General features: G+C 46.7%; 1 protein-coding gene across 1 annotated transcript in view; it reads left to right on the top strand.

The window, feature by feature from the left end:
• The first annotated feature begins 3,247 nt into the window (after window positions 1-3,247).
• Window positions 3,248-25,862, top strand: part of LOC142578239 (uncharacterized) — a 69,228-nt gene continuing 46,613 nt past the window's right edge. Inside the window, exons 1-4 of the mRNA XM_075687639.1 lie at window positions 3,248-3,406; window positions 4,896-4,985; window positions 19,926-20,063; window positions 22,565-22,816. Of these exons, the coding sequence (XP_075543754.1) occupies window position 4,985; window positions 19,926-20,063; window positions 22,565-22,816 (391 nt within the window). The 5' untranslated portion in view covers window positions 3,248-3,406; window positions 4,896-4,984. The remainder of the gene's footprint in view (window positions 3,407-4,895; window positions 4,986-19,925; window positions 20,064-22,564; window positions 22,817-25,862) is intronic.

Genomic DNA, 25,862 nt, shown 5'->3' with positions numbered 1-25,862 from the left:
GGGGTTCATTGGCTTAGTTACACGGCTCCAGTCACTGAAGCCCACTCCATGCAGGAGCAAGTTAACCATCCCAGTTCACACCAGAACCCTCTGTCTCTCCGCACGAAAAGTCTCCGCTTTTAATGCCGTCGTCTTCCCTAGGCGAGTCGACTAGGGAATCTGAAGTCCGTTTAGCAGCAAATCACAATCGTCGAATCCGTTTCGAAAGCACGCCCATGCTCGCAACGCTCCGCAATAACCCCGCCTCCGAAGCCCGATGGTAGGAATATCTGGCAGGATAGCAACCTGTGAATCCGAAGTCGCCGCCGTTGTTCGGTAGCATTGGATGGGGGTCCCCCTTCATCTTTAGTTCAGGCTGTGCTTCTTCTCTATATGCTTCTTTTGTCCTAACTTCACTGAGCCCCATTATATGCCATTTACTGCCCTCTAATTCCTCCAATAGCACTGCTAGACTCGACTTACTAGATAACGTTCTAGCGTTAAACGTTGCCAGGTTCAGATTCCGATGGTGGCCTGTCCGGAACCACGGATTCTTAGCCCCCTCTGCTGCGTCACAGGTCTGACCGCCGCCGTTGTCAGTTGCTTCGCAGCTGCTGGCGACTGAGGGCCGGGGTTTGATTGCTGTATTCATATAGGAAATTGTGGAGAAGTACTGCACCAGGATGGCCAATCCTGCGCTGGTGAGGGAGTGCGTTGCCGGTTCTGGTCACCGGGATCAGGCCGCACTCCATGCCTGTTTATGCAATTTTATCAACATGCGGAAGCTTTCGCAAAGTGCACTCCGAGCCATACGCACAAGAACAACGTTGCTTGTCAGCGGGAAAAGCTGGATGGCACTAGTAGCCGCAGCGAGGTGTACAGCTGACACAGTTGGCAATTGGAGACACTTGGAAGAATTGAGAAACTTTTCTTTTTGTGAGCAATCAGGTAAGTTCCCAGGCAGCATGGTGGTCGGCAAATTGCCATCTATGTCTATTCTCTGATACTATCAACCTTTGTTCCGTAGATCCTTGAGACCGTGTGTTCTTTTGGTAAAACCTACATACAACACTTACATACTACACACAGAATTGTAGAGCGACATGAAAAACTCCCGATACAGCTTTCTGTTCCTCGATACATGCTACAAAAAATGTGTACGTTTTTCCTGGCGTGAAAGAAGCCCTAGAATACACCGGCGCGAAGTGCCTCGAGCGGCCAGTCGCACGGCAATATTGCGTGCATAATAATATTGCTTGCTCGGAAAAATTGTAATAAGCATTGTGAACAGCTAATTCCGAGCGTTATCGGCGACAACGGGGCTCTGGGAACCATTTGAAAACATATATGAAGTTTTTATTGCGATCAGCTACGACTTGCGAAAGATGAAGGAAGGGAGATGTATAAGAGGAAAGGAAAGAGAGGAAGATTAACAATAGAATACCTCCGGTGGGGTACCCACATTTCAGAGTACTTATGCAGACAAAAGGCGGATACGATATCTCAGATTATACATTCGAGCACATTCAGTCGAGGCAATTAAGTAAAAAGTAAAGGTATCCAATCTACGCTGTGAATGTGATTGGACAGCGAAGCTGTGAACAACGCAACTAGAACGATTTCCCATTGCGACGTAGGCTGAAATTACTCGCGTCGTGACATGAACATGCATTAACGCAAGGTCTTAGGCCAGTTTGGTGCATGACGAACTTGAAAAGAGGGGTACCAGCGAAACACAAAGGATGCGCACATTGGAAGCTTTTCACATTGGAATCGTGAAAGAAAGAGGCCCCTCTCATAACCTGTCCTTTAAGCGGGGACCAGGGAAGCAACTTGGCGGTTTATTACCGCGGCTACAATGAGTGCAAAAAAAAAAAAGTGCGCCATTGTTCGGTCGTGTGACCATTTTAGGGAAGTGTAAGACCAGATACGAACGCGAAATCTTAGAAGCTTTTCACATTGGAAATGAGAAAGAAATTTATGTCAGTGATACGTCTTTGTGTTTAACAAACAAGGAACGTGCTTACCTATCGAGTAGGTAAAATATGATTAATAAAAAATGACATTCATGCACAGGTCGTGGGAGGCGTAGAAGTTGCGCATACGTCGGCTGTTTTCACACGGTAATGTATTTTCGAGGTGTTATCAAAGCAGATGTCTTGGAAGGAGTTGAAGATGCGCATGAGTCGGAGGTTATGTGCGGCAATATAAATTTCAATGAAGTAGAGTTGAAAGTCTAGCGTCCATCCGTGTCTAACGCCTTTTCCTGGTGGCCGCGTCCTTCGTGTTTCACTGGTACCCCCTTTTTTCAAGTTCATTCACATGCACTTCGCCTAATCATTAGCCTAAGACATTTCGTCGACAGACTGCGACTTGAATCGCGCCGCTACTTCGTGCACCTACAAAGAACGGACCAGATAGAAGAGAAATTTGCCACGCCTCTTATGCAATGCGCGCTGTCCTTCATGAGTTCACAATATATATATATATATATATATATATATATATATATATATATATATATATATATATATATAACGTCGCCTTCCCATACCACTGTCACAACACTAATCAGTTGATATGCGGGTTCTTTTACGCACGAGAGCGTAGTTACGTCACTCCCTGCTTCGTATGCTACTGTCAAGCTGCCGTCGCCACGGCAGTTTGAGCAACAGTAATCTTTACCAGGAAACTTATGCGGGGAGCGCTAAGACCTTCGCATTGTATGTAGGCGCTGGCGCGCCTTGTCAAATATGTGTTTCGGACGCTTGTTTTGAGCGTGTTCTTTATTGAAACTTATGCTGTTATGTATGTTGCATGCGTCATTCCAAAGAATGTGTGCATCGTTCGCTTCACTTTGCTGAGTGCTTTGCATTCATTGCATGAATGCAAAGCACTCAGCAAAGTGAAGCGAAGATGATAGTTTTCTGTTGACGTTACGCCATGAAAAAATCCCGGGATTCTGGCGATAAACAGCTTCTCCGTGATAGTGTACACGAGTGGCTCTAGACAAACGCGACGGTTGCACGGCACATTGTGCTGCTGCCGCAACGTGAACACAGAGCAAACGCCGTGCATAATGAACTCAAATAAGTAGCAACGAGAGCGGCGAAAACACGGTGAATGCGCCGATAGAAGAACTCATCGAGCGCCTACACGATACCGAAGCCAAGGACTCGACGTACTTCTCGCATTTAAGCAACTAAGCGCAACGTCAGCTTCAGCGAGCCCTGATAAGCAGCGGCGGGCGTTAGAGTTAGTAGGCGGAGCGCGTAGATGTCTTCCTCGGGCGAACTGCTCTTCGGAGCGGCGACTGCCTGCGGCGGGCGTCGTAGCACGTATAGTACACCGCAGGATGTGCTCCGGGAAGACTGGTTTCCAGACGGCGGCTGCGCGCTACGGGTTTATGTGAGCGGCAGGACATTGCGTGAGTTCCCGATATTAGAGCTTGAAAGTCGATCGCGTACGGGAACGCTTCACTATCTATGCAGAAAGAGAGTGTGTTTTAGTTTGAATACTTCGTATGCTTTAAATGGCCTGCTGCAAAAAGTGCAAGGCCGCCTCTCCAAGCAGACTACTTGAAGTGAATTTATCCGTTACTTGCACAAATTGTTGTGTTCAATTTATGAATTAGGAAAGCTTTTGCATGCTGCCTTCCTATTACGGCCTTTAATTAATCATGTGAAAGTCCCGGAACCATAAGCGGTATTGAACCCGGGAGATAAAGAAATAATGATGATGTCCAGGAATGCTGAGATTATGAGCAGTTTCAGAACAGTCTCTTTATATTACCCCTTCTCCTTAACCCAGTGTAGGGTAACAAACTGGTTACATATTGTTCACCTCCTTGCATTTCCTGTACTTTCTCTCGGTCACATGCGCATTGAAGCATTCCCATCAATCGCAGACCGCACTGACCCAAATGAACTCAACTTAATACGACTTTGTTTATGTATGTTCGTTTGTTTGTTTTGTAGTGACAAATACGGGTGCCAGCAGAAGAAGAAGAAGATGGCCCAGTCGGCCGTTGCCTGTACCTGTGTATTCATTTACAACGCCGAGCGCATCTAACCCTAAACGCGTAGCATCAATTCCTTTGCTGTCTCCATGAGACCCCTAGCACCACTCTCCTGAATGCCACCTAGTTTCTGCCGAAGCCCATCGTTAGGCTCTCACTTCACTTAGTTCTCTTCACTTTTCCTCGCTGACCACAGAGATAAGTTGTGGAAGCGTAATGCCGTATGCAAAACACTTTCAAGTTCACGCGCAGTGGTAAAGCCGCCGTCGCACGCGGGAAAACGCACCACCGGCATAGCAACATGCTTTCAGCGAAAGCGCGCGCGCAACCTTGTTGCACAGCTACTGCTTTTCATCTCGCATCGGTTAACGCTGGCGCTGACGATTAACCGGTTTCAAAGTGTGCCCCTAGGTTTAAGCAGGTCGATGTGAAACCTATTTATCGTGTTCCTTACGTGAATATCCTAGTTAATGGCATCGGCCTGCCGTTAGCAGTGACGTTGAATTAAATTATTTGTACGGAGTACTTAGGATAAACATGCAAGAATATAACCGAGTGCACGTGTTCATGCATATTGTCAGCCCTCATAAGCAATATATCCTTTTTGAATTTTTTTATGTGTGAAGCTTTTTACGTTCCATGATTTCTTTGTCCTCACGCAGTGTCAAGAAATTATAATCATGTCGTCAAAGCCAAGCACTGACATAAAAGAATACGCACCATACTCGTGTGACCTTGTAGAATGAAAAGTCCCGTTTTCAACGATTCCGTTTCTTTCGAACAGTTGTATTAATGGTTTTCATGCCCACATCTAGCAAGATAAAAAATTCAAAATTTAACCACACAATACTCCTAATTTAGGCCACTCTCTTCTACGCTCCTTACCGATTCTGCGCAGAACGGCAAACACAGCCCGGCGCGAGACATTGAAGCTGCTCTTGGACAGAGGCGGTGGCACAGAGCCTGATTTCAAGGCTGCTGCGAGAGAGTAAGCTCCTCTTCTCCTTTATACGTAAGCAAGTTATTTCCTTCTCTCCTTGAGGTAGTTCTAGGTTAGACTGCACGTCTAACAGTCGCAGTGCAGCCATGTAAAAGGGTCGGCGGTGAAATGGGAGCATTTGGCCTCATGGAAATCTAGGCTCTTCTTGGAGAGTCGTAGCTACTTGCCTATAGAAGAGGATATACAGGGAGCCCGGATCAGGACGATTCGCGGTACGTTGCCCTTTTCATCAGTAAACATAGCAATACTTTGCTTCAGCTGTGGTGATCAGGTGGTGGTGGTGATGTTGGAAACAGGCGGGATTACAGCCTGGCAGTCGATTCGAGCAATTGCTTTGCCTGTAACGCTGCTTTCCTGGTATTTTCTGTCAACACACATAAGCAAAGGCAATAGGTGTGACAAAGGCTTATTTCCGTTCGAACAATCTGGTGACCTTCTGGGAAGACAAAACGCCCCCGAGAGGCAAACAGCCGTCTTTTTCTAGTAAGCACTACAACCGAGTTTCGCAAATGAACAATGTTCCTCGCGCTTGCAAAGTTTCATCAGCAAGAACATTAAGCAGAAATAACGCAATTCCTTTTTGTTAGTGCACTATCCCAAACATACAAAATTTGGAAGTTATCGAATTTCTAAAAAATATCTTTTCGATATCGTCATAGTAGCGATACCAGAAAGCGTGGTTGAATTTCTAGGCAATTTAGCTTGGTGTGTTCTAGTCAATATTTTCGCAGTCACAGTCCCCGTAGCATGTCTCGCTCGTTTCAATCGCCAGCATATTGCAGCGTACAGGTGGTTACGCACGTATTATGCTCGAGATCAGGCGTTTCGGTGCCCACGGACAGAGAGCAATATTGACACGTGTACTTGTCTTCATCGGGCGACACGTTTCACCGCTGAACAAATGTTATCGCACAGCGCAGGACTCGCTTGCATGTGTGGGAAGTTTCTGGAGTGTTATCGATGGTTCCATCCAAATATCGACCGAACCTTGTGTAAGCTGATTGCATGTGTGCGCGACGCCAATAATATAGAACTTTGTGGAAGGCGCGCAGGTCCCTGTGATTAGTTTGGAACATTCGACGATTGATGTATAAAAGCCGACGCGCTTGACCCGTTGATCAGATTTTCGACGATCGCCGACTGTGTTCGCCGCTGTCGCCGTTCTTTGAGTGTAGCCTGTTTTTGAGGGCACAAGTTCGCCCAATAAAACGCTAGTTTCGTCTTTCTCAGTTTGGCTGCTTTCTTCACAGTCACTACCACGTCACAATATTAATAAGTGCAGAGAATAAGAAGAAACATATTACGATATCATCGAGCGATGCTCAAGGGACGAGCCGCCGCGAGAACAACGAAGAAGTGGGTCTGTGCCCTTGGCACGAGCGAGTGTCGGGCTGACGATCTGGCTCCAGTGTAGATAGCCTGTATATAGCCTCTTTCATCTGTGTATTTCCACACGTAACATTCTGGTGGAGGTCAGCGATCCCCGTCCTCACCACGGAACTCCGCAGTGGTCGGTACATCGAGCTTGTCACCATGCCTCCCGGTGACGAGACCGCCTCTGCAACGGCTTCGGCTTGTCCGAATGCTCCAATCATCACGGTTGCCCAACATCGCGACTCTAGTGTGTTCTCTGACCTGGAGGGAGAGGACGTTGACGAATGGATCAAGCTCTATGAGCACGCCAGGGCTAATAACAGGTGGGACCCAACGATCATGCTCGTCAATGTCATTTTTTATCTCGGTGGCACCCCACGCGTGTGGCACGAAACGCATGACGACGAGATAACCACTTGGGACAGTTTCAAAGAAAAGCTCAGGGAACTGTTCGGCGACCCATTGGGCGCAAGGCTGCCGCGAGAAAGGCATCTTGCGTCTCGTGTTCAGACATCTACAGAGCCGTACGTTTCATACACCTTCGACGTCATGGCTCTATGCCGCAAAGCTGACGATACTATGTCTGAAACAGATAAAGTGTCGCATGTGCTAAAAGGCATCGCCGAAGATGCTTTCAATCTGCTTATTTTCGGCCACGTCTCGACTATCGACGCCATCATCAAAGAATGCCGTCGCCTTGAACAAGCCAAGAGCCGCCGTATCACACATCACAACACGCGGCTACCCAACACTGCTGCTACGTCGACATGTGAGGGTCGACCGCGTTAAACGATAGTTTGACGGAGAGCACCGTACAGATGCGTTCTATCTAAACGGCGGCAGCGAAGACACAAACGTAGTGGACACAAACGCGCGGAAATTTCATCCAGTACTCGAAGTCTCTTCACAGCTCGGAATGCATCATCGCTAAATCCAGTCAAGTGAATTTAGTAGGAGGCAAATATTTGGCGCACATTGCGAAATTCTGATGTAAAGAACAGCTTTTTGGATTGTTATCAAAAGAAATACCGCATTAACGTCGCTGTTCCTCTTGGTTTCTTAGGTCTATGCGTCAATTTGTCAATGAAGTTTTTATAATGTTTCAAGCAAACAATATGTTTTATTCGACGTCAAATTATTTGCAAGAAATAACTGGTAATCACAAGCCATTATTGTAGTAGTTGAAAAAAAACACATCTATAAGTTCGAAACGTGCTGTGCAATGCGTTACCCTTCGTTGATGGTACCATGAAAAATACGCAAAGTAGTGAGACACATATTTCAGATCCGTCCTTAGTAGACTCAACTCTGGCCAGGGCCCCAATAGACTTGAAGCTCACCAGTATTCATGCTATCCTTGGTGTGTTCTAGTCAATATTTTTGCAGTCACAGTCAGGGTAGCATGTCTCGCTCGTCACAATCACCAACATATTTCAGCATACAGGCGCAGGCTCTTTTAAAAGCGGGTAAGAATAGGTTCTTGAATGTGTTCCAGCTGACGTTAGCCAAGCTGTTCAGTAAAAAAAAAAAGGTTTACAAGAAACGAGGATCTCATGACCTAGAGTGTTCGGTCGACCTCTGATGACCGAACACCGAAAGTCCAAGGTATCAAGACCGAAGGTCTTGATATCGTATTTTTACCGTGCTTTTTAAATATTTTTTTCATTGGACAGCTTCATTACGTCAGCTGGAATACCTCATATATTTTATCAATGCCTGCGTCACCTTTCATGCAACCAAGCAAGAGGGCAAGGGCAAGAAAGGCAGGGTGGTCAACCGGACGAGCACCCGGTTTGCTACCCTACACTGGGGGTGGGAAAATGGGAATAGAAAGAGAGAAAAGGGAGAGAGTAAGAACTGAGTGCTTGTGGGAGGATCCACAGGGACACTATAAACGGTCTCTTAAGCCGGTGCACTTCAGGTAGTGTACTAGTGCACGAATCGTTTTTCGTGCCAGTGAGGGGTGTGGCCACGGTCCGAGTATCTTTGACTCGGAGAACGGTCTTGAGTCCAGTCGGTGTAAAGTTGTCTGCGTGCTACGTCGTAGCGAGGGCAGGTACACAATAGGTGCTCGATAGTTTCCTCGCACCCGCAGGTGTCTCGCACTGGGCTCTCGGCTATTCCCATATGATAGCAGTGAGCGTTTGTGAACGCCACTCCCCGCCACAAACGGCACAGCAAGATTGTTGCGCCGCAGGAAAGGCTAGATGGCAGTTGTAGCCGTAGCGTGGGGTCCAGTCTATGCAATCGGCAATTGAAGGTACTTGAACTCCAGAAATCTTGTTACTTCTTGCATGCAAGTAAGCGAATTTCTCTGGCAGTGTCCGACCTCATCAAAGGTATCGGACGCCTCTGGGTGTCTTCGTGGGCAGACCGGTCAGCCTTGCCAGCAAGGTTGTTGCCGACGATGCCACAGTGAGCTGGAATCCGGTGTACTTCCCTGATATCATCTGCTCTTCAGTTCTGTGATGTAATGCAGACTTGATGCTATGAAGAGCTGCCTTAGAGTCACAAAATACGGTCCTATTCTCTGTCGGCTCTTAGGTGACGTATGTCATAGTGGCATGGAGAGCTGCAATTCTGCCGGTGTAGATGTTGTCATGTGTTACAACTTCAAATAAGTGTAACCTGCTTAGTTGGAACGACGAATGCGGTAGTTGAGCTGGTAGCTCAAGTCGAACCGTCGGTATACATATGTATGCGGTCAGATACGTCTGGTGCAGTGATAGGAGCGTCAGCTACTTCAGAGCCAGCGATGGATGATTGGCCTTCTTTGTAATTCCGGGAATAGCAAAATTCACTTGAGGCTGTCGCAGGCACCACAGGGGAGATGAAGGCTTCACCGCCGCTGTATAGATGACGGTATGCCCTCTAGATGAGCGCTAACCCCTCTTGAAAAGGTCGCTTGAGGTGTCAAGGTCTCTCGGCTGGTAGGGAGGCTAAGTGATGGTTGTGGATCGTTGACAGATGGCGAATGTGCGCTCAGAGAGAGTCGACAGCTACTTGTGCCTGGATCATATGGTCTCTCGTGATGGCAATTGTTGCTGCTGTTGAGGTGCACCGAGACAGCCCTAAACACGTGCATGAGGCTAGACCTTGTATGCTCTCCAAATCGCGAATATTCGTCCTGCATGTATTTGACAAAATTTGTAGACTAACGAAGGAGTCCGAGAAACAGTACCCTGTACAGCTACAGCATAGAATGGACTGGAGTATCCAATTTTTTTCCCGCCGAGAAATTTGAAGACAGGAGCAATGCCAACTAACTTTTTCAGATTGACGCAGTGAGGGCTCCACTAGAGGTTTCGGTCAAGGATGACACCCAGAAAGTGATGCGTATTAACATAGGACAAAGCTTAACCAGTGATTGAAACAGGATACAATGACATTTGTTTGCGCGTAAAGCAAACCAAAGCGCCCTTTTCAGTAGAGGCACTGAGGCCTTGTTCTCGGAGATAAGACGCCGTCATGGTTGTCGCCCGCTGAAGCCTGGCTCGTACCTTAGGGCGAGTCACCGCAAAGGCTCAGATGCAAATGTCGTCGGCCTATATTGAGACATGGACTGTCCGCGGTAAGTACTCCGCTAGTCTTATCAGGTCGAGCTTGAACAATATAGGGTTCAACAGACCACCCTGCGGCACACTAGGGCAGATGTAATGTTCCGAATTTGGGCCGTTTTGGGTCTGAGAGGAAAAAGTACCTCTCAGTCAAACGGTTTCGAATCTATTGATACATCCGGCCATCGACTCCCACAGCCTCAAGTGAGTTCAGTATGGCCTCATAAGCCATGTTGTCGTATGCTCCTTTTATATATAGAAAAAGTGCCACTGATAGGCACTTGAGGCTCTTTTTGTTCTTGGACCCAGGTTACGACATCAATGGCGTTGTCGATGGACGTGCGACCTCGACCAAAGCCCGCCATGGTGTCCGTATAGATGTATCGCTCTAGGTACTATTCCAAGCGAGCAAGAATCATTCTTATCACCACTTTGCCGAAGCAGCTCGAAAGCGCAATCGGACGATATGATGACAGATCACTTCGAGATTTTCCAGGCTTCAGAATGGGGATCAAGCAGCTTGATTTCCATGGTTTAGGAACGACGCCGTTGTGCCAAGACTCATTGCAGTAATTGAGCAGCTCACCACGCGCTTCATGTCCAAGGTGGCGTGAGGCAGCGTACGTGATGCTATCCGGTCCTGGTGATGAACTCCTGCGGGTCGCCAACGCAGCGCCTACCTGTTCGAGTGAAAATAGCACGTTCATTTCTGGTACATGTGCATCAGGGATGTCATTCAGTGGTGCGTCAATAATGATGGCCACGGACCCTGCCACCCGTGCACAGAACTCTTCAGCCACTTCAAGTTCCAAGTGGGCTTGGTAGAGGGCCAGAGCAGCAAAGGGCTTCCTTTGATGCGGATGTGTTTGAAGACCCCTAACCGTTCTCCATATGTGCGAGAGTGATTTTCGGGAATCAAGTGACTGACAGAAAGTTTTCCGTCGCTTGTCTTCCAATTTAGCGACACGACGCTGGACTTTCTTTTGTATGCGTCGTGTAGCCCTCAGATCCAAAACGGACTACGTGCTAGCAGGTCAGATACCTTCTCTCCACCTGTCGGCGTGCCGCACTCAGCCTCTCCAGTTCTATGTCCAAGTCTGTTCGCCTTGCTGACCTTGTAAGCGAGCGGATGGATGTTTTCATTGCTTCTGCGATTGAATTTTCGACAGTTTCTGAAAAACCTTCCCGACATGCCTCATCCATATGCTTCTTAAACCTTGATCAATAAACTGTACGCAAGACCGTAGATGAGCGTTGCTCAACTCCACTAATCATTATGTATGTTGGAATATGGTCGCTTCCATGTGTTTCTATGTCCGTAAACGATTGGACGTTCGAGGCAAAGCGCAGTGATCCCAAAGTGAAGTCCAAGCAGCTACTATAGGTCGTGCCTCGCAGAAATGTAGGTCTGCCGTCATTCACACATCACAAATCGTGGTTCGCAGCAAAATAGGCGGGACTCCTGCCACTGGAGTCAATGTTCGTGCTTCCCCATAGCTGATGATGAGCGTTAAAGTCACCTGTGATAACCGAGGGGCCACTGGTCATTAGCAATATATTATTAAGTCGTTTGCCGTGAAACCGAACCGCTGAGGATATGTAGGCTGCAATTACTGCAAATGACACAGCCTTCTTTTTGAGACGCAGGCAGATATATTGGTTGTCGTCATGAGGCTCAACCGCGTTAGCGACATGTAAAGTCCGTGCGGATGTAGATGATTACTTTCGTGCTCCCATCGCATGTGGACGAGATGAAAGAGTCGTAACCAGACAGTCTGAGTGGAGTTCATGTATTTGGTTCGCAAATGACCAGTATGGGGAAGCGATTTGTAAAAATGAATTGGCGAGTCTGCTGTACGGGTTCTTCGACCTCTGGCATTCCACTGAAAGATCGCCGCACATTTAACTTCAGTGCGGAAGGGGACTATTGGTTGAGCCATGGTGCGTAAACGATGCTAGCAAGCACTGGATTTGGTGCATGCAGTATTTGCAGAGCACTTCGATCTGCTGGTGTTTCCAGCTTGTTCAGTATCATGCAGTTCGTATTAATTAGCGATTGCAGCATTACAGCCGCCTGCCTGTCTTCGTCGCACAAATGACCGACAGTAGGCGTCAGGGGTTCTCCAGCAAAAGTGTGCTGTGACTCTGTTGGTGAATGCTGTCGTTTTGGCAGGGCCGGCCCAGATTCGGCAGATGTGGCGTTCTCAGTCGCCTTGTTCTTTGTGGTCCTTTCTACAGTGCCTGGCTTGGGCGGCAGAGGAGGAGGTTGTAGGAAGTGGCATGCGCGTCGCAGAGGCAACAGCCTTCCTTGAGGAGCGTCGGGGACGGGAACGTCGCTTCCTGATTTTATCGGAGGCTTCACGATGAGATGAATGATCTCTCGCCACATCTATCAAGATGGCCATTTCCTTCTTAATGTGTGGGCAATTCTTCGATGAAGCTTCATGTGGCTCGCCGCAGTTCGAACACTTCATTACCGTCGCGCCACATTTATCTGCAGCATGGGGCTCGGGGCAGCGGGGCCATATGCAGCCTGATTTTCGCAGACGCTGCTCATGTGTCCAAGTTTCATGCATTTACGGCATTGGAGAGGTTTCGGAATGAAGGGTCGCACTGCATGTCTGTAGTGCCCCACCTTAACTTTACCCTTGAATACAGTCTTCCCGCAGCGTGAACTGCCTAACCGAGTAACATCAACAATGACCTCATCATTTTCTGGCTTGATAAGAATCGACAAGTCGTTACTAAAGATGGCGACGCCTACGTCGTAGATAACGCTAATCACTATGTAAGATACCACAGGGATCAAAGAGCGCATCTGAATGCCATCGAGGTTCGTTAAGCCGCGTAGTGTGGTGATAGCAGCCGCATGCTGGGCATCAACCGCCAGTAGATTTTTTGGGGTGTTCACTCGAATGTCAGATACCTCGTTTGGCACCAGGGCTTCCAGTGACATCGTCAAAGGTTTCCTGATAAGTAGCGTCATGTCGACGGTGTGAAGGACAGTATAGGCGAACGGCTTCTGCGTGTGTCTTACAGTTTGCGTGCTTGACGATGAAGACGTCCTGGTATTCCTTCTCTTCGCTCTGCGGCTCTGCACAAGCTGGAAGTCGTCATCGGAAGCGTCCTCACTGCGGAGAGAGTAAGCATGGGTGTGCTCAAAATTATGTGGTTTTACGTGCCAAAACCACTTTCTGATTATGAGGCGCGCCGTAGTGGGGGACTCCGGAAATTTCGACCACCTGGGGTTCTTTAACGTGCACCTAAATCTAAGTACACGGGTGTTTTCGCATTTCGCCCTCATCGAAATGCGGCCGCCGTGGCTATGGGTGTGCTCGCTGTCACTCTGTTGACCGATACGCCTCCTGGAGGCGGCCGCCGCTGACACCGCCGTCGCTGGCAGACGTGCGGGGTGGTCCACTTCCACTACGACCGAGCAGTGAGCGAGCACCAGCGGATGCACTTAGATTTTCAAAGAAATAAACCATAGCTAGAAATAACATCACTGTTGTTGTTGCCTATCACGTGCGTGGCTCCTACCCCCGATAGAGGATCACTGTATCAAAAAAAACACTTCGTTGTCTTCTCCCCACTGGAGCCACCTTTCATTCGAAGTGGCACTTGTTGATAGCCAGATAATTTGAGCACAAGAATAACAGATACACTAGTATTATCGTTTCATGGCGCTTTGTATTGCGTGAGGAATTTCAGCGGTGATACGCGTATTCCTTTTATAACGATAGCAGTTACACGGATACACGGGGTGCCTTCGTGCTGTGCTGGTATTGATGGTGCACGCGCCGCACACGCATGGAATATTAGAAAGCCTACAGAGTTGTGCAGTGCCTTTGGCTGCAGAAACGTCGAAGCTAAGTGGATGCGCCATCACGCTCCGCTCAATCCGCTCTGACGGAGCCCCTCGCTTTCACTTCTGGCATGAGTGTTGTATGCACACGTATTAGTGCTCCTGCTGAGGCGCTATTTGTATATCACGTAGTGGACCGTACACACTGGTCTGAGTAGAACAGATAGTAAACGAGAAGCTTAAACCCGCATTAACAAAGGATCCTAGACTCGAAGCTCTTCGTTCACTTGCTGATGATGATGATGTATTGGCTTTTCCTCTGAAAAGGGGCGGTAACAAATAGTCCCATAGTCAGCTTGAGTTAATCAGCTATGCCATACACGCTTTCCATCGTATCATTTTGTATACATATCCTTCAGTCTTTTGTTTCTCTTCCTCAAAACTTCTCTATTTGCCGTGTGCCGCTACTAAGGCTGTAAAGTATGCGGGACTTGACTGAGCTGCGCACAGCTCTGACCCATGACCGAAGAATACACTAGGCTTCTCAAGAGTTGCTGGGGTGTGATGTGAAGCGCAATGGTCATTTCAGTCGATTGGCGGCGCTGCGATTCACTTTCCTGAGTCGAGGTGGAGTGTTTAGTGGAGGAGCGTTATGGAATACGGGGGTTAATCTAGCTAGTAATTTCATTGGGCCGTGACTGAACTCCGCTGCTGGTGTTCCTCAACGCGCCAGCATTGTGACACGCCTAAAACGCAAGTAGCGATGGAACAAAAAAATTTCGACATAACACTAGGAGACAGGAAGAGAGCGGTGTGTATTAGAGAACAAATAGGCATAGCCGATATTCTAATTGACATTAAGAGAAAGAAATGAAGCTGGGCAGGTCATGTAATGCGCAGGTTAGATAATCGGTGGACCATTAGGGTTACAGAATGGGTGCCAAGAGAAGTGAAGGGCAATCGAGGACGGCAGAAGAGTAAATGGGGTGATGAAATTAAGAAATTCGCAGGCGCTAGTTGAAATAAGTTGGTGCAGGACAGGGGTAATTGGAGATCGCAGGGATAGGCTTTCGTCCTGCAGTAGACATAAAATAGTATGATGATGATAGTGATGATGAAAGCTATTACAGTCTGTATCCGCTCCGTTTCTGTCATGAGCGCTCCACGGTTATGCAAAAAGTTTGAAGCCGCGCCCGCTTGGCCAGTCTATCACGCGACGTCACGAAAACTGCAAATAACCCCATTTTATATGACATGTACGCAATGACGATGCAATATTTGGCTGAACAAAAAAATAAGTTTTTTCCGACTTTACACGCCTTTATCCGCTTATACGCGCATATCCACACGCATATCCTTTCTTTAACGCTGTGCGCCCAGTACTTCCAGGTCACAAACGACGCGCGGATTATCAACGTGACATTGAATTCTGGACATGAAAGCAGCGAGCGCAGAGTTTTCAAGAAAGGAAAGTCACACAAGGCAGAAAACGATTATCGTTGTGAGACAAGGGAAGCCACAAAGGGTGCACGCTTTCCAATAGTGAAACACGTATGCAGGGCCACCTGCCGGAATCGGCGCATTTTGAGCTTGGCCGCGAGACGGCTCGAGTGTCCACTATTATCGTTTACTATGTTGCTCTATTGTACTGCCCCTTATATGTGTCGGGTGATAGAGAAAGACACTAAACAAAAGTGGACACTCCCATAAAGCCCAGCTGCCGAATTTACTGTAGTGCTCCAAGCCACAGGCATAAGCACCTGACCTATACACTTCCGGTTTCGGGCGCGCCCGTTTTGAGCACTACCTGGAACGCGTTACGCCGGCTGCACTGATCGGCGCGGCATATGTTTGTTTATTTATTTTTGTTTTGCTTCTACTGCTCAACTACGCGCGGTTATTGCTCGGAATTGTTTTGTTGTTGAGTGAAAATGATTGCGAATGATCTTTACAAGCCTCTATCGAATATTTGCGACGTGCGATTTCATAAAGACGACGAAAAACACCTTGTGAAATAAGGAAACGTTTATTTTACTCTATATGAATGCTTGTTCCGGACTTTTTGTGCATTAATCCAACGTTGTGGCACCAGGCAAGCAGCAATAGTTCGCGTACGAAGCTTCACAGGACGACGTCAGCTGAAAAAGAAAAAAGGAAATTACAAGCCTGTGTCATTTCGGTATTAACACCTTACAGGTATAATGCGTATAGAGGTGAAACGTGCGAAAGTACTGAATGGGCGGCATTACAAACAAAAGCAGTTCGCTTTTACATACATGACGTAGAAAATACACGACTGATCCCGAACAATACCATACATATCACTAAAACATCCGATTTTCAAGCAATCCCCCACTCGCAGGCCCCATTTCCTGCCCTTTAAGAGCACAAATACACGGGCGACGACGCGTTTCCAAAAGAACTTGGCTTCAACCGACGGGAAAGTACGCCATGTATAGGCAGAGATAGCCACAACACAGTCTCTCAACCAGACCATGGATGCTAGTCACTCGCAGAATTCCTTGTACTCGCACTCAAGACACATGTGTGGGTTCAAAGCCTGTTTTCAGTCGTACGGAAGAGAAAATTTACGAGTCGCAAGTTCCTGGTGTTTGAGCTCCTTGGCGTTATCTTTTGCGCGTTCTGCCGGCACAAGTAACACCCTCGTTATCACTCTTACCAATCGTTCGTCGCGTTTTCGACGAGCGCGGGTACCGAAACAAGCTATATGTTGTTTCGGGGCCATAAAAATCGAAACAAACTTGTGCCACCAAGATTCAGTACACGCCAAACTATTGTCATCACGGCCGAGTTGCTTTTCGCTGCGTCACGAGAGGCGAGGCGAGTGTGCCTCATAGTCATCCCAACCGCTCGCATGACGGCCGTCGTGTCTAGAAGTTTAGAATCACTACTATACTTGGCATTTACGTTTTCACTGAGCCAAATGGTAACTGATAAGACCCGTATCACTTCAACATCATCATCTTTACTTGACTTAGTTCTTATAAGTGATACATTAGAAGGATCTTCCGTGTCCATCGAGAATGGCATTTCAGACCACAAAGCGCTTATTCTAACCTGTCCGATTTCAACCACGCGAAAACACAAAAAACCACAACCTATATACTTTAAGGATTACACACGCGCAAATGATCCTGCCCTACTAGGTTTCCTAGAATTCCAGTTTCATTCATTCAGTGAACTAACAAATGTACAAGAACTCTGGACGCGTTTTAGAAATATTAAGTATTCCGAAAACACCTTCATTCCTAATAAAAAGAAACGCGTTAACCGAGAATACCCGTGGATAACACGTGAAATCATCCAACTAAAAATAAAAATAAAACGACGGCGGAAAAAGGGGGCCACGTGCGCGTTAGACGCTCTTATCGGTACATTCAAACAAAAGATATCGGAAGCAAAAGCCCGTTCCTTTGACACTACATTACCTTCGTTTATGGCGCATGACCCTCACAAATTCTGGCGATATTTGTCAGATGAACGAGAAAAAATAACGCAAATCAAAGTCTCGGATCATGCTATTCAGGACCCTGAACACATTGCTAAAGAGATGAATAACTTCTTTCAAACAGTTTTTACGAAACATGCTACAAACGCAGTTTTAACACCTTACGATGTCAAAATACCAATGGAAGAATTAACTGTAAGTGAAGAGGGCATACTATCTCTATTGCATAAGCTCGATCTTAAAAACTCTACCGGCCCCGATCAAATTTCTAACTCATTCTTAAGTCGATACGCAAGTTGGACATCAAAGTATCTATTTAAAATATTCACTCTTTCTCTTCAAACATCAGTGCTACCAGACGATTGGCGCAAGGCTGCAATAATTCCAATATATAAATCGGGCTCGAAATTCGATTTAAATAACTACCGCCCAGTGTCATTAACAAGCTCATGCTGCAAAATACTGGAACACGTAATATTTAAGGTCATAATAACTCACCTAGAAACAAACGAACTCCTATATTAACAACAACATGGTTCCAGATCAAGCCTGTCAACCATAACACAACTAGCAGAGTTAACTCATGACATAGCTAACGTACTTAATAATGATGGCCAATTAGATGCAGTTTTTTTAGACTTTTCTAAAGCGTTTGACGTAGTTCCGCACCAGGATTTAATCACAAAATTATCGGCTTTCGGTATTAGTAATAAAATAATATCCTGGATCAACAGTTTTCTAACCAATCGTAAATAGAGCGTTTCAATCGATAATAATCTTTCCCAACCACTTGATGTCTACTCCGGAGTACCTCAAGGATCAGTTCTGGCACCACTTTTATTCTTGATGTACATAAACGACATCCAGTTTTGCGTTAAAAACTCAATTCAGATGCGCCTGTTTGCTGATGACTGTGTCGTGTACACAGTCGTACACAACCAAGAAGACCAGATAGAACTTCATCATTCACTTCAAACAATTTATTCTTGGTGTAACACTTGAGGCATGAAACTGAACACATCAAAAACACATTACATGTCTTTCACAAGTAAGAAACTCCCGCTTAACTTTTCATATTCGATCGGAAGGTCAACAACCATCAAAAGCAACCAGGTAAATTACATAGGCATTAAACTCATGCCTAACCTAAACTTGGAGCCTCATATTTCGACCATGTGCCAAAAAGCCATAGGCAAACTGTCCTTTTTAAAAAGGAGACTGCGCGAAGCACCACCACACCTCAAACTAAATGCGTACAAAGCACTAATAAGACCATGCCTAGAATACGCTGATCTAATCTGGAGCCCTCATCAAAAATGCCTTATAAATAAAATAGAACGCATACAAAAATTAGCAATTAGGTTTGTATATTCGGACTACAAAAGGCAGTCCAGTGTCTCGGGTCTGCTAGCAAGGGCAAACCTAAAACCCCTCTCGCAGAAAAGAGCAATTTCGCGACTAAAATTTATCTATCAATTATACCATGATCATTTCCAAATAGCACGTTCTCATTACCTGCAAGATCCTCCAAAACGTTCAACCAGACTTAATCACTCCAAAACAATCTATCTTCCCCCAAGTCGTGTCAGTGTTCACAATCATTCCCTTTTTCCGTCGGCCATTTCCCAGTGGAACAAGTTAACTAACGATATTGTGTGTTGCAATCGCGTCGACTCTTTTATTAACTGCATTCAGTGTATTGACTTGTCATCATGATTTTTTTTTTCATTGCATCTCTGTACCACTCCTGCACGGGCCGTGAAGGGCCTGCAGTATATTAAAAAAAAAAAGATTAACAAAATTAATTACAATCATGTTGGAGGTCAGAGAAAGCGTCACGAACTTGTCCCGGTAAGATTTCGTACACGCGAAACTGCGTTACACGGCCCTGCTGCGTTTCCTGCGTCACAGCACCAGGATCGGCGAGCGCCGCCAAATAGTACCGAAATCAGTTACAATAATATGGCACTCACAGAAAGCTTCGCAAGCATCTCTCAGCAAGAGTGAGTAACTCAAATCAACTGCGCTAGGACGGCTGAGCTGTTTTTCGCTAACTGTGTCGCAAGTCTAGGTTCCGTGCAGTAAGCCTAATTGCTTGCCTAATTGCTTGAAATGCCTCGCAGACTGTCAAACAATATTTCTCACCTTGCCGTAGTCCAGTAGTGCCGTGGTGCCTTGTCGAAGCGCAGAAGGAACGCAAGGATACACCGGGATCCAGGCAAACCCGGCTAAATCGAAAAGAAAAAGTGAGACGGGTCGCCGATGAGGCGAACTTCGCAAGCACAGCCAGCCTCGCTGGCTTCGGTGGCGTGTTTTGTCTGGCGCATGACGCACGCACCTGGCTCGTCTGGAGTGGGGTTAGCTTGTTGCTGGTGACGCAAATAAGTCGCAGAGTTCGTTTCTATGCAAAACTTTTATTTAGTTTTAGAGGGAAAGAATAATAAAATTAATGAATGTCTGTTAAGTTCATTTCACATTCTTATTTTTCTGATGCTCGCGGCAGCAAACGGTCGACATTAATAACGGCGTGACGTATTTCCTGCTGCCAGTTTTCGCCGAGTGTACCGCCTTTATTTAATTTCTTTCTCTATGTCCGGGCGCTGTTTCTCCCGCGCCGCACGAATTGTCTCGCGTGTTTCGTCACCTGCGTGCGGCCTCTTTCAGTACGCGTTCTTTCTTCAGCGACGTCATCCGGTGCATCTCCTGTATGTTTGTTCCTGCAGTGGCCAGAGACATGAGTTCGAGGACATCAGAAAGTATTGCCTCGCTAGAGTCCCTGGATGATGTTGCACGCAGAGAATTAGGAGAAACGCCTGAGGTAAAACAGACGGCTCTGGAAGAGTTGCGTCAGCTTATTTCAGGTAAGGAGAAACAGTATCATCAGGCAAGCGATAATGTGCTGCACTGCCATGTGTTGGCCGTAACGGTCGGTCTCCCCGCACATAATTCGCTGGCACTGTAAACGTATAACGGCGTTGTTTAGAAACACTAAACTCAATGCAACGCACCAGCAGCATAGCATTTTCTACAGAAAGTACTAGAAGGAACTCCGGCGCTATAGCGTCTACGGGACCTGCAATTATGGTGCTTCAGTCTGCATGCAAATGATAGCTAGTAAATGGATTTGCGTAAACTTGGTTTTTCTGGCTTCAAATGGCTTTGTGACGCTGCATATCTATTTATGTAAGCACTGCGTTCTGTTATAAGCGGCACAGTTCTCCATGGTTATATATGACTGCAGAAACCTGATGCATTCGTTCGTTTGAAAAAAAAGTGTGCTCTGTTGGGAACTCAGCAAACCGTAAACAGTAGGGCCAGAAGAACGTCTCAAACCGCAAGTATGACGAGCAGACATCGGTCGCCTAGTATAGTTAAGCTATCGCAGCGCCAGTATACACTGCGGCGATTTTTGTAGGAAACTGAATGATCAGCTCGAGTACTAAGTAGCGACTGTCTACTTCAGAAAAAAGTCGGTTTCGAATTTATATACTCATGTTTGTGCCACACAAAGCGATCGAGCACTTTCCCGCGATATGACGCACATTGGTCCTTTCGCGGCGATTCCGCGGGCGCGCTGCCATGTTTGCTCACGTGTTTGCTCAAATTCTTGCACTGCACTCTTAAAAAAGTTTACACCATTTGGGTCGTATCTTGTCCCACAACAATAGTCGCCATCTGTCTTGCCCATATTTCCTTTCTTTAACGCTGGGAACACGGGTCAAGCATGAACGGCAAGCGCGTTATCAGCATGACAAAACATTTTCGACAGGAATGTAGCGAGCGCAGCGTTTTGAAGAAAGCAAGCGCAAGCGAGGCAAATGATGATCATCTTGTGGGACAAATATACGCCGCAAAGAGTGAAACTGTTTTAAGAGTGTAGCATGGCATGACATCCGATTTCTAAAGCACCTACTAGCGTAGTTTTGTTCCTTTACACTCTTAAACAAATGTACACCCTTTGGGGTGTATATTTTCCACACAACAATAATCGTCTTCTGATTTCGTTGCGTTTCGTTTCTTGAAAACATTGCGCTAGCTACTTTCTTGGCGAGAATGCTCTGTCATCCTTATAACGCGCATGCCGTTCGTGACTTGGAAGTACCGGGTCCGCAGAGTTAAAGAAAGGAAATGCGGACAAGACAGATGACGGATATTGTTGTGTGTCAAGATACGACCCAAAGGGTGTAATTTTGATTAAGAGTGTACAGATAGAGGTGGGCCACATTGTGTGCTTACACAGTCCAATACGAAACTGGGCAAGTGACTTTTACTGCACCATCAAGGTACAGTACAAAAATGTTATTTGAAATCAAGTGGCTTCGCACTGACGTGCGCTATCTCTGGCTTCCGCACAGAATTTTAAACACTACACTTTGGCTTTTATTTTGTGTTCTAATAATGAACCTATTACTGCTAAATTGACAAAAAGATAGAGCCATGGAAAAGTACTTTATGAATCTAGACCGATTTAGGGTTTCTCTGTAGTGACCACTCACACCCCCTCCCCCCCCACCCCGCTTTCTTTCTGATAAGTCAAGTTAAAAGGATGGATCCTTTAATGTCGCCGGCTACTCCTCTGCAAGGCAAGCAAAACTAAAGGCATGAAAACAATGAGACAGTCAAGTATCACGAACATATGCGAATTTCCGCGCAAGAGTAAACGAAGTCACAAAAAAAGGTAAAATAACACTAAGATACATGCACAGTTGGGTACATACAAAAGAGTTCGAAGACACGTACATCAGTTGAATTAGTAGATGAGGAGGCCAATAAATTTACAACAATCTACATAAAAGGCAACACATAACAAGTCATGTGTTCTTGCTAAGTCTCCGCTTTCGTAGCGCTTTTTACATCATGAACGTTTACCAACACACCCAAGTGACAGCCATGCTAAACCCATAACAAAACAAACGCGTGTCATAAATACAGACGTGACCTACCCGCAACCAATTTATGGGAAAAAAAAAGATTATTGTCGCCGTTCACGAGTATCGTTATGATACTTACACGCAGATATCGAAAGCCACAAGTGCCATTTTCTGTAACTCCATTGTTGTCCATCGACCAAATATTTTTTTTTCGGATTGATTGGCCGACAGTCTGGTAACATTAAACCAGCTTTTCGTCTTCGACGCGCAGTATCGTATCGCAGTTACTCAAGGATCAAGTGTTGTATGCATCTTCATCAGCGGGGTCACAAGGGTGGCGCGGACTAGCATTTAATTCAAACGTTCTAAAATGGCACGGTTGAACATCTGATTCAGTGGACAACCATGTAGACGTAGTCGCAGCGCTACAAGCTCTTTAGCGGTGCGTATTTTCTCACCTCTTGTTTACCCCGCATTTCAATTCCAACAAGGTGAGCCGTCGCTGAACTGCCCCACAGATGACGACTTTCTGGTCAAGTTTCTGCGAGCCCGCAAGTACGACACGAAGTCCGCTTTCAAGAACGTCAAGAAATACTTCCAGGTTCGAAGGGACAGACCGGAACTGTTTGAAGACCTAACTCCGAGCTGCATCCCTTTCGACGTCGTTTGCCGCAGGCATCAGCTGCTGACTGTGTCGCGCCACACGGATCCACTGGGAAGAATGGTTTTGCTGGTGAAGATCGGTAAGCCCGGTGATGTCACTATGCGCTGCCTTTTGGCGAATTAGTTTATCCATTACACTGCGTCTGAGAGATACAGATGCAGAATAGACGGCAAATACAGGGAGGTTAACAAGGCAGGGAAAATTTGGTTTGCCACCCAACACTGGGCAACAGGAGAGGGAGAGGTAAAAAGACAATAAATTAGCTGTTCGCATCATATGGGGAGGCAACGCCTCGTGTGGTGACTGTGGTGGCGAGAAGACTCTCCAACGACATTCTGTGTGACTGACCTTGTTACACTGTGAAGAGACGATAGCTCGCAGTCGCGCTAGCATGCCTTGACCAAGGACCGTTGTCACAGCAGTGCCGGCCTCATAGGAAATTGCCACCGAGGGCGACGAAGGCACTGCTACGATTTTTCAGGACAACCTACCTGCACAGGCGGCTGTAGCCGGAATTGCTGTTTGTTGTGTTAGAACTGGTGCTGTGCAGTGATAGTCTGAATGACTGCGGCTGTGACCGTGTTTCTGTGCTCCCTGTCTCTCTCGCGTCTGAAAGAAACACCCCCAGAAGTGTACATCATAAAATAAGTCTCATAAAAGAAGTGTAAACCAAGCTTTCAGAAAAGACTTCTATCGTGCGCGGATATGAAAGCAACTTTGTACTGCTGGCAGCCTTGTGGCGAAACTGCTGGTATGTTAGTCTTGGAATAAATGCGTTATTTAAAAAGCAGTGGTTTCTCCACCATCCGGCGCCCTGTCCGCAAGAAAGAGAGTATAGTGATAACTGGGACAGGCACAAAAGGCACGAACCAGGCTGAGCCCGCTCGGATAACCTGTACAGACAAACGGTAAAGGGGCCTAAAATACGTGTAGGAGGAGAGAAAAAAGAACGACAGCAGGCACGCAAAGTCAAGCTGACGCGTTCATCGTTCAGTTTGCCACAAATGGTCGTATCGGCTGGGGCATCTAGACAAAGGCAGCAGCTCTCTTGCGTGGCACTGCACATCGCGAACACACACCACCATTGTCAGAAGATATTTCCACGAGTATTGATGCATCCGAGTTTGCTTGTAAGAAATCGTATACAACAGCACCACTTTCGAGTTATCCGGCCTTCCAGTGGGCTACGAAATACACGGTCGTTTCAGGTATACCAGTAGCCCAAAAGCGTGCGTCAAGAATTTCGGGACAGACTGTACCGGCAATTTATGTTTTAGCAGATCTTGTAGGTCGATATCTCGGAATCACCGTGAGTGTTAGGATATTTCTTAGCATGGTTTAACTGCTGCTTGGCTCAGAAACGACAACATGTGCGCTAGAGTAAATATTTAAAAAAATGCAACCTGTTAATCTTTTGATTTAGCTGCCTAAACACTGCAGTTTGTCGCTGCGATAGCGTCCGCCTCTTAAGACAATAAAGCTGAAGAGTCAGAATCTCGGTATGTGCCCAAGGTGAATAATTAAAATAAAACTAAACATAAAGTATAGAACAAACGACCTATGTATGCATGGTTAAGTCTCACTATCGAGATATCAATCACGCCAGTCGTCATTCGCTCCATGATTTCGAAAATGCTGTGATAAAATTGTTCATCGATAAACTCCAGCGTTCAAACTTATCTGTGCTCCACCAGGGAGGGGCGACTTCGGTTGGTCGTTTTGGAATGCCACAAAAGAAGTAATATTATTGGGTGAGTCTGAACAGGGCGCTCCGACTACATTCGGTTGCTTTTTTCCGACTGCTAGACCTTACTTGGAGGCCCCAGAAATGCTCCCAGCGACAAGGTCGGAGAAATCGCTAGGTCCGGCTGGTTTCCGGTCGCGCCAGCGCTATGCAGTTTCCGTCAGCACACTTTTTCCGCTGTAGCTTGGGTTAGACGGTTTCGTAATTGGGCTGTGTTGCTTTGTGCGCCTCATGTCGATGTTGGCAAAGCGGCAACGTTCTTGTTTGCTAGCGGCACCTTCAATCCTACTTTTCAGTCGAGAGACAAGCAGTGACAGCATCCCATCATATAGCGATGCAAAGTTGTGCTGACGTACGACTGCCTTGCAAGCAACGGCTACTGTAGTGGTCGAACACCTGCTATTTTTCTTTTTCTCTCTTGCCGTGATGCTTTAATGTTGCGTGATACGGGACGTTGAGACGGGCATCACCGAAAGTTGTCCTCGCTTACTTCCTTCTCCCAGCTCCGGAAAGTGACCTGCCATTCAGATGACGCGTGGTTTTTCTGATTCAGATTTCGAGGGTCTCGCAATCCGACTCGGAGAACCGCATAGACCACCCGCATTTACCAGTAGTCCTATTGTATGCAATCACTCGCGCAACCATCTTAGCAACATCAAAAATATAATTGTGCTTAACGATGCTTTGCTAGCGTAGAGATTTCACGCGAAGCTCACGTATACTATTATTTATGAATCGCGAAATAAAGCACGCCTAACGAGGAGAAAGCGAGAAACCGCCGTAGTATTTTCTTTAGCGGAGAAGCAAGAGAAACTAGTTCCTGATAAGGGTTGGACTGGTTTCGCCATCTGTCGGCGAAGAGGGACACGTGCAACGGATCGCATAACTGTGTGGCCCGCCGGCAGTCGGCGACGTCAGACCAATTGTCCGGGATTCGACTATTTCAATACATTTTGCCGTTGCGGAGCAAGATAATTCTTCAACATACTACTCACGCAAGTAACGTTGAAGGCTGTGCATTGTTAATCGATCTCAGGCCTGAGGTAGGAAAGAAATAACTCACTATTAGCATGTATGAATATGGCGATGGGACAGTCCACTAAACGTAGGCTGTTCCCTGACCCTAGGAAACGTAGTTTCATGAAAAACAAGAGTCAGGAGGGTCTCATTTGTCGTATGAGTGGTGATGGTTGCATGTGAGTTTATGCTGCTGCACGGTGTGTGGTGAATGGGCAGGCGCTGAACGCCCAATGGGGAACCAGCGCTGGATAGGCGGCGCGTCAAAAACAGTGCGTTGCACGCTGCCATGGCGACGAAACGCGGCCAGACGACACGTGCGCGGCCGTTTTGTAGTTGGTATGTTTCCGTTCTCGCGCCGCTT

Source organism: Dermacentor variabilis, chromosome 4 (assembly GCF_050947875.1).
Source record: "Dermacentor variabilis isolate Ectoservices chromosome 4, ASM5094787v1, whole genome shotgun sequence".
NCBI lineage: Eukaryota > Metazoa > Arthropoda > Arachnida > Ixodida > Ixodidae > Dermacentor > Dermacentor variabilis.
Note: the sequence above shows the minus strand (reverse complement) of the source record. Positions and strands in the feature narration are given on the sequence as shown.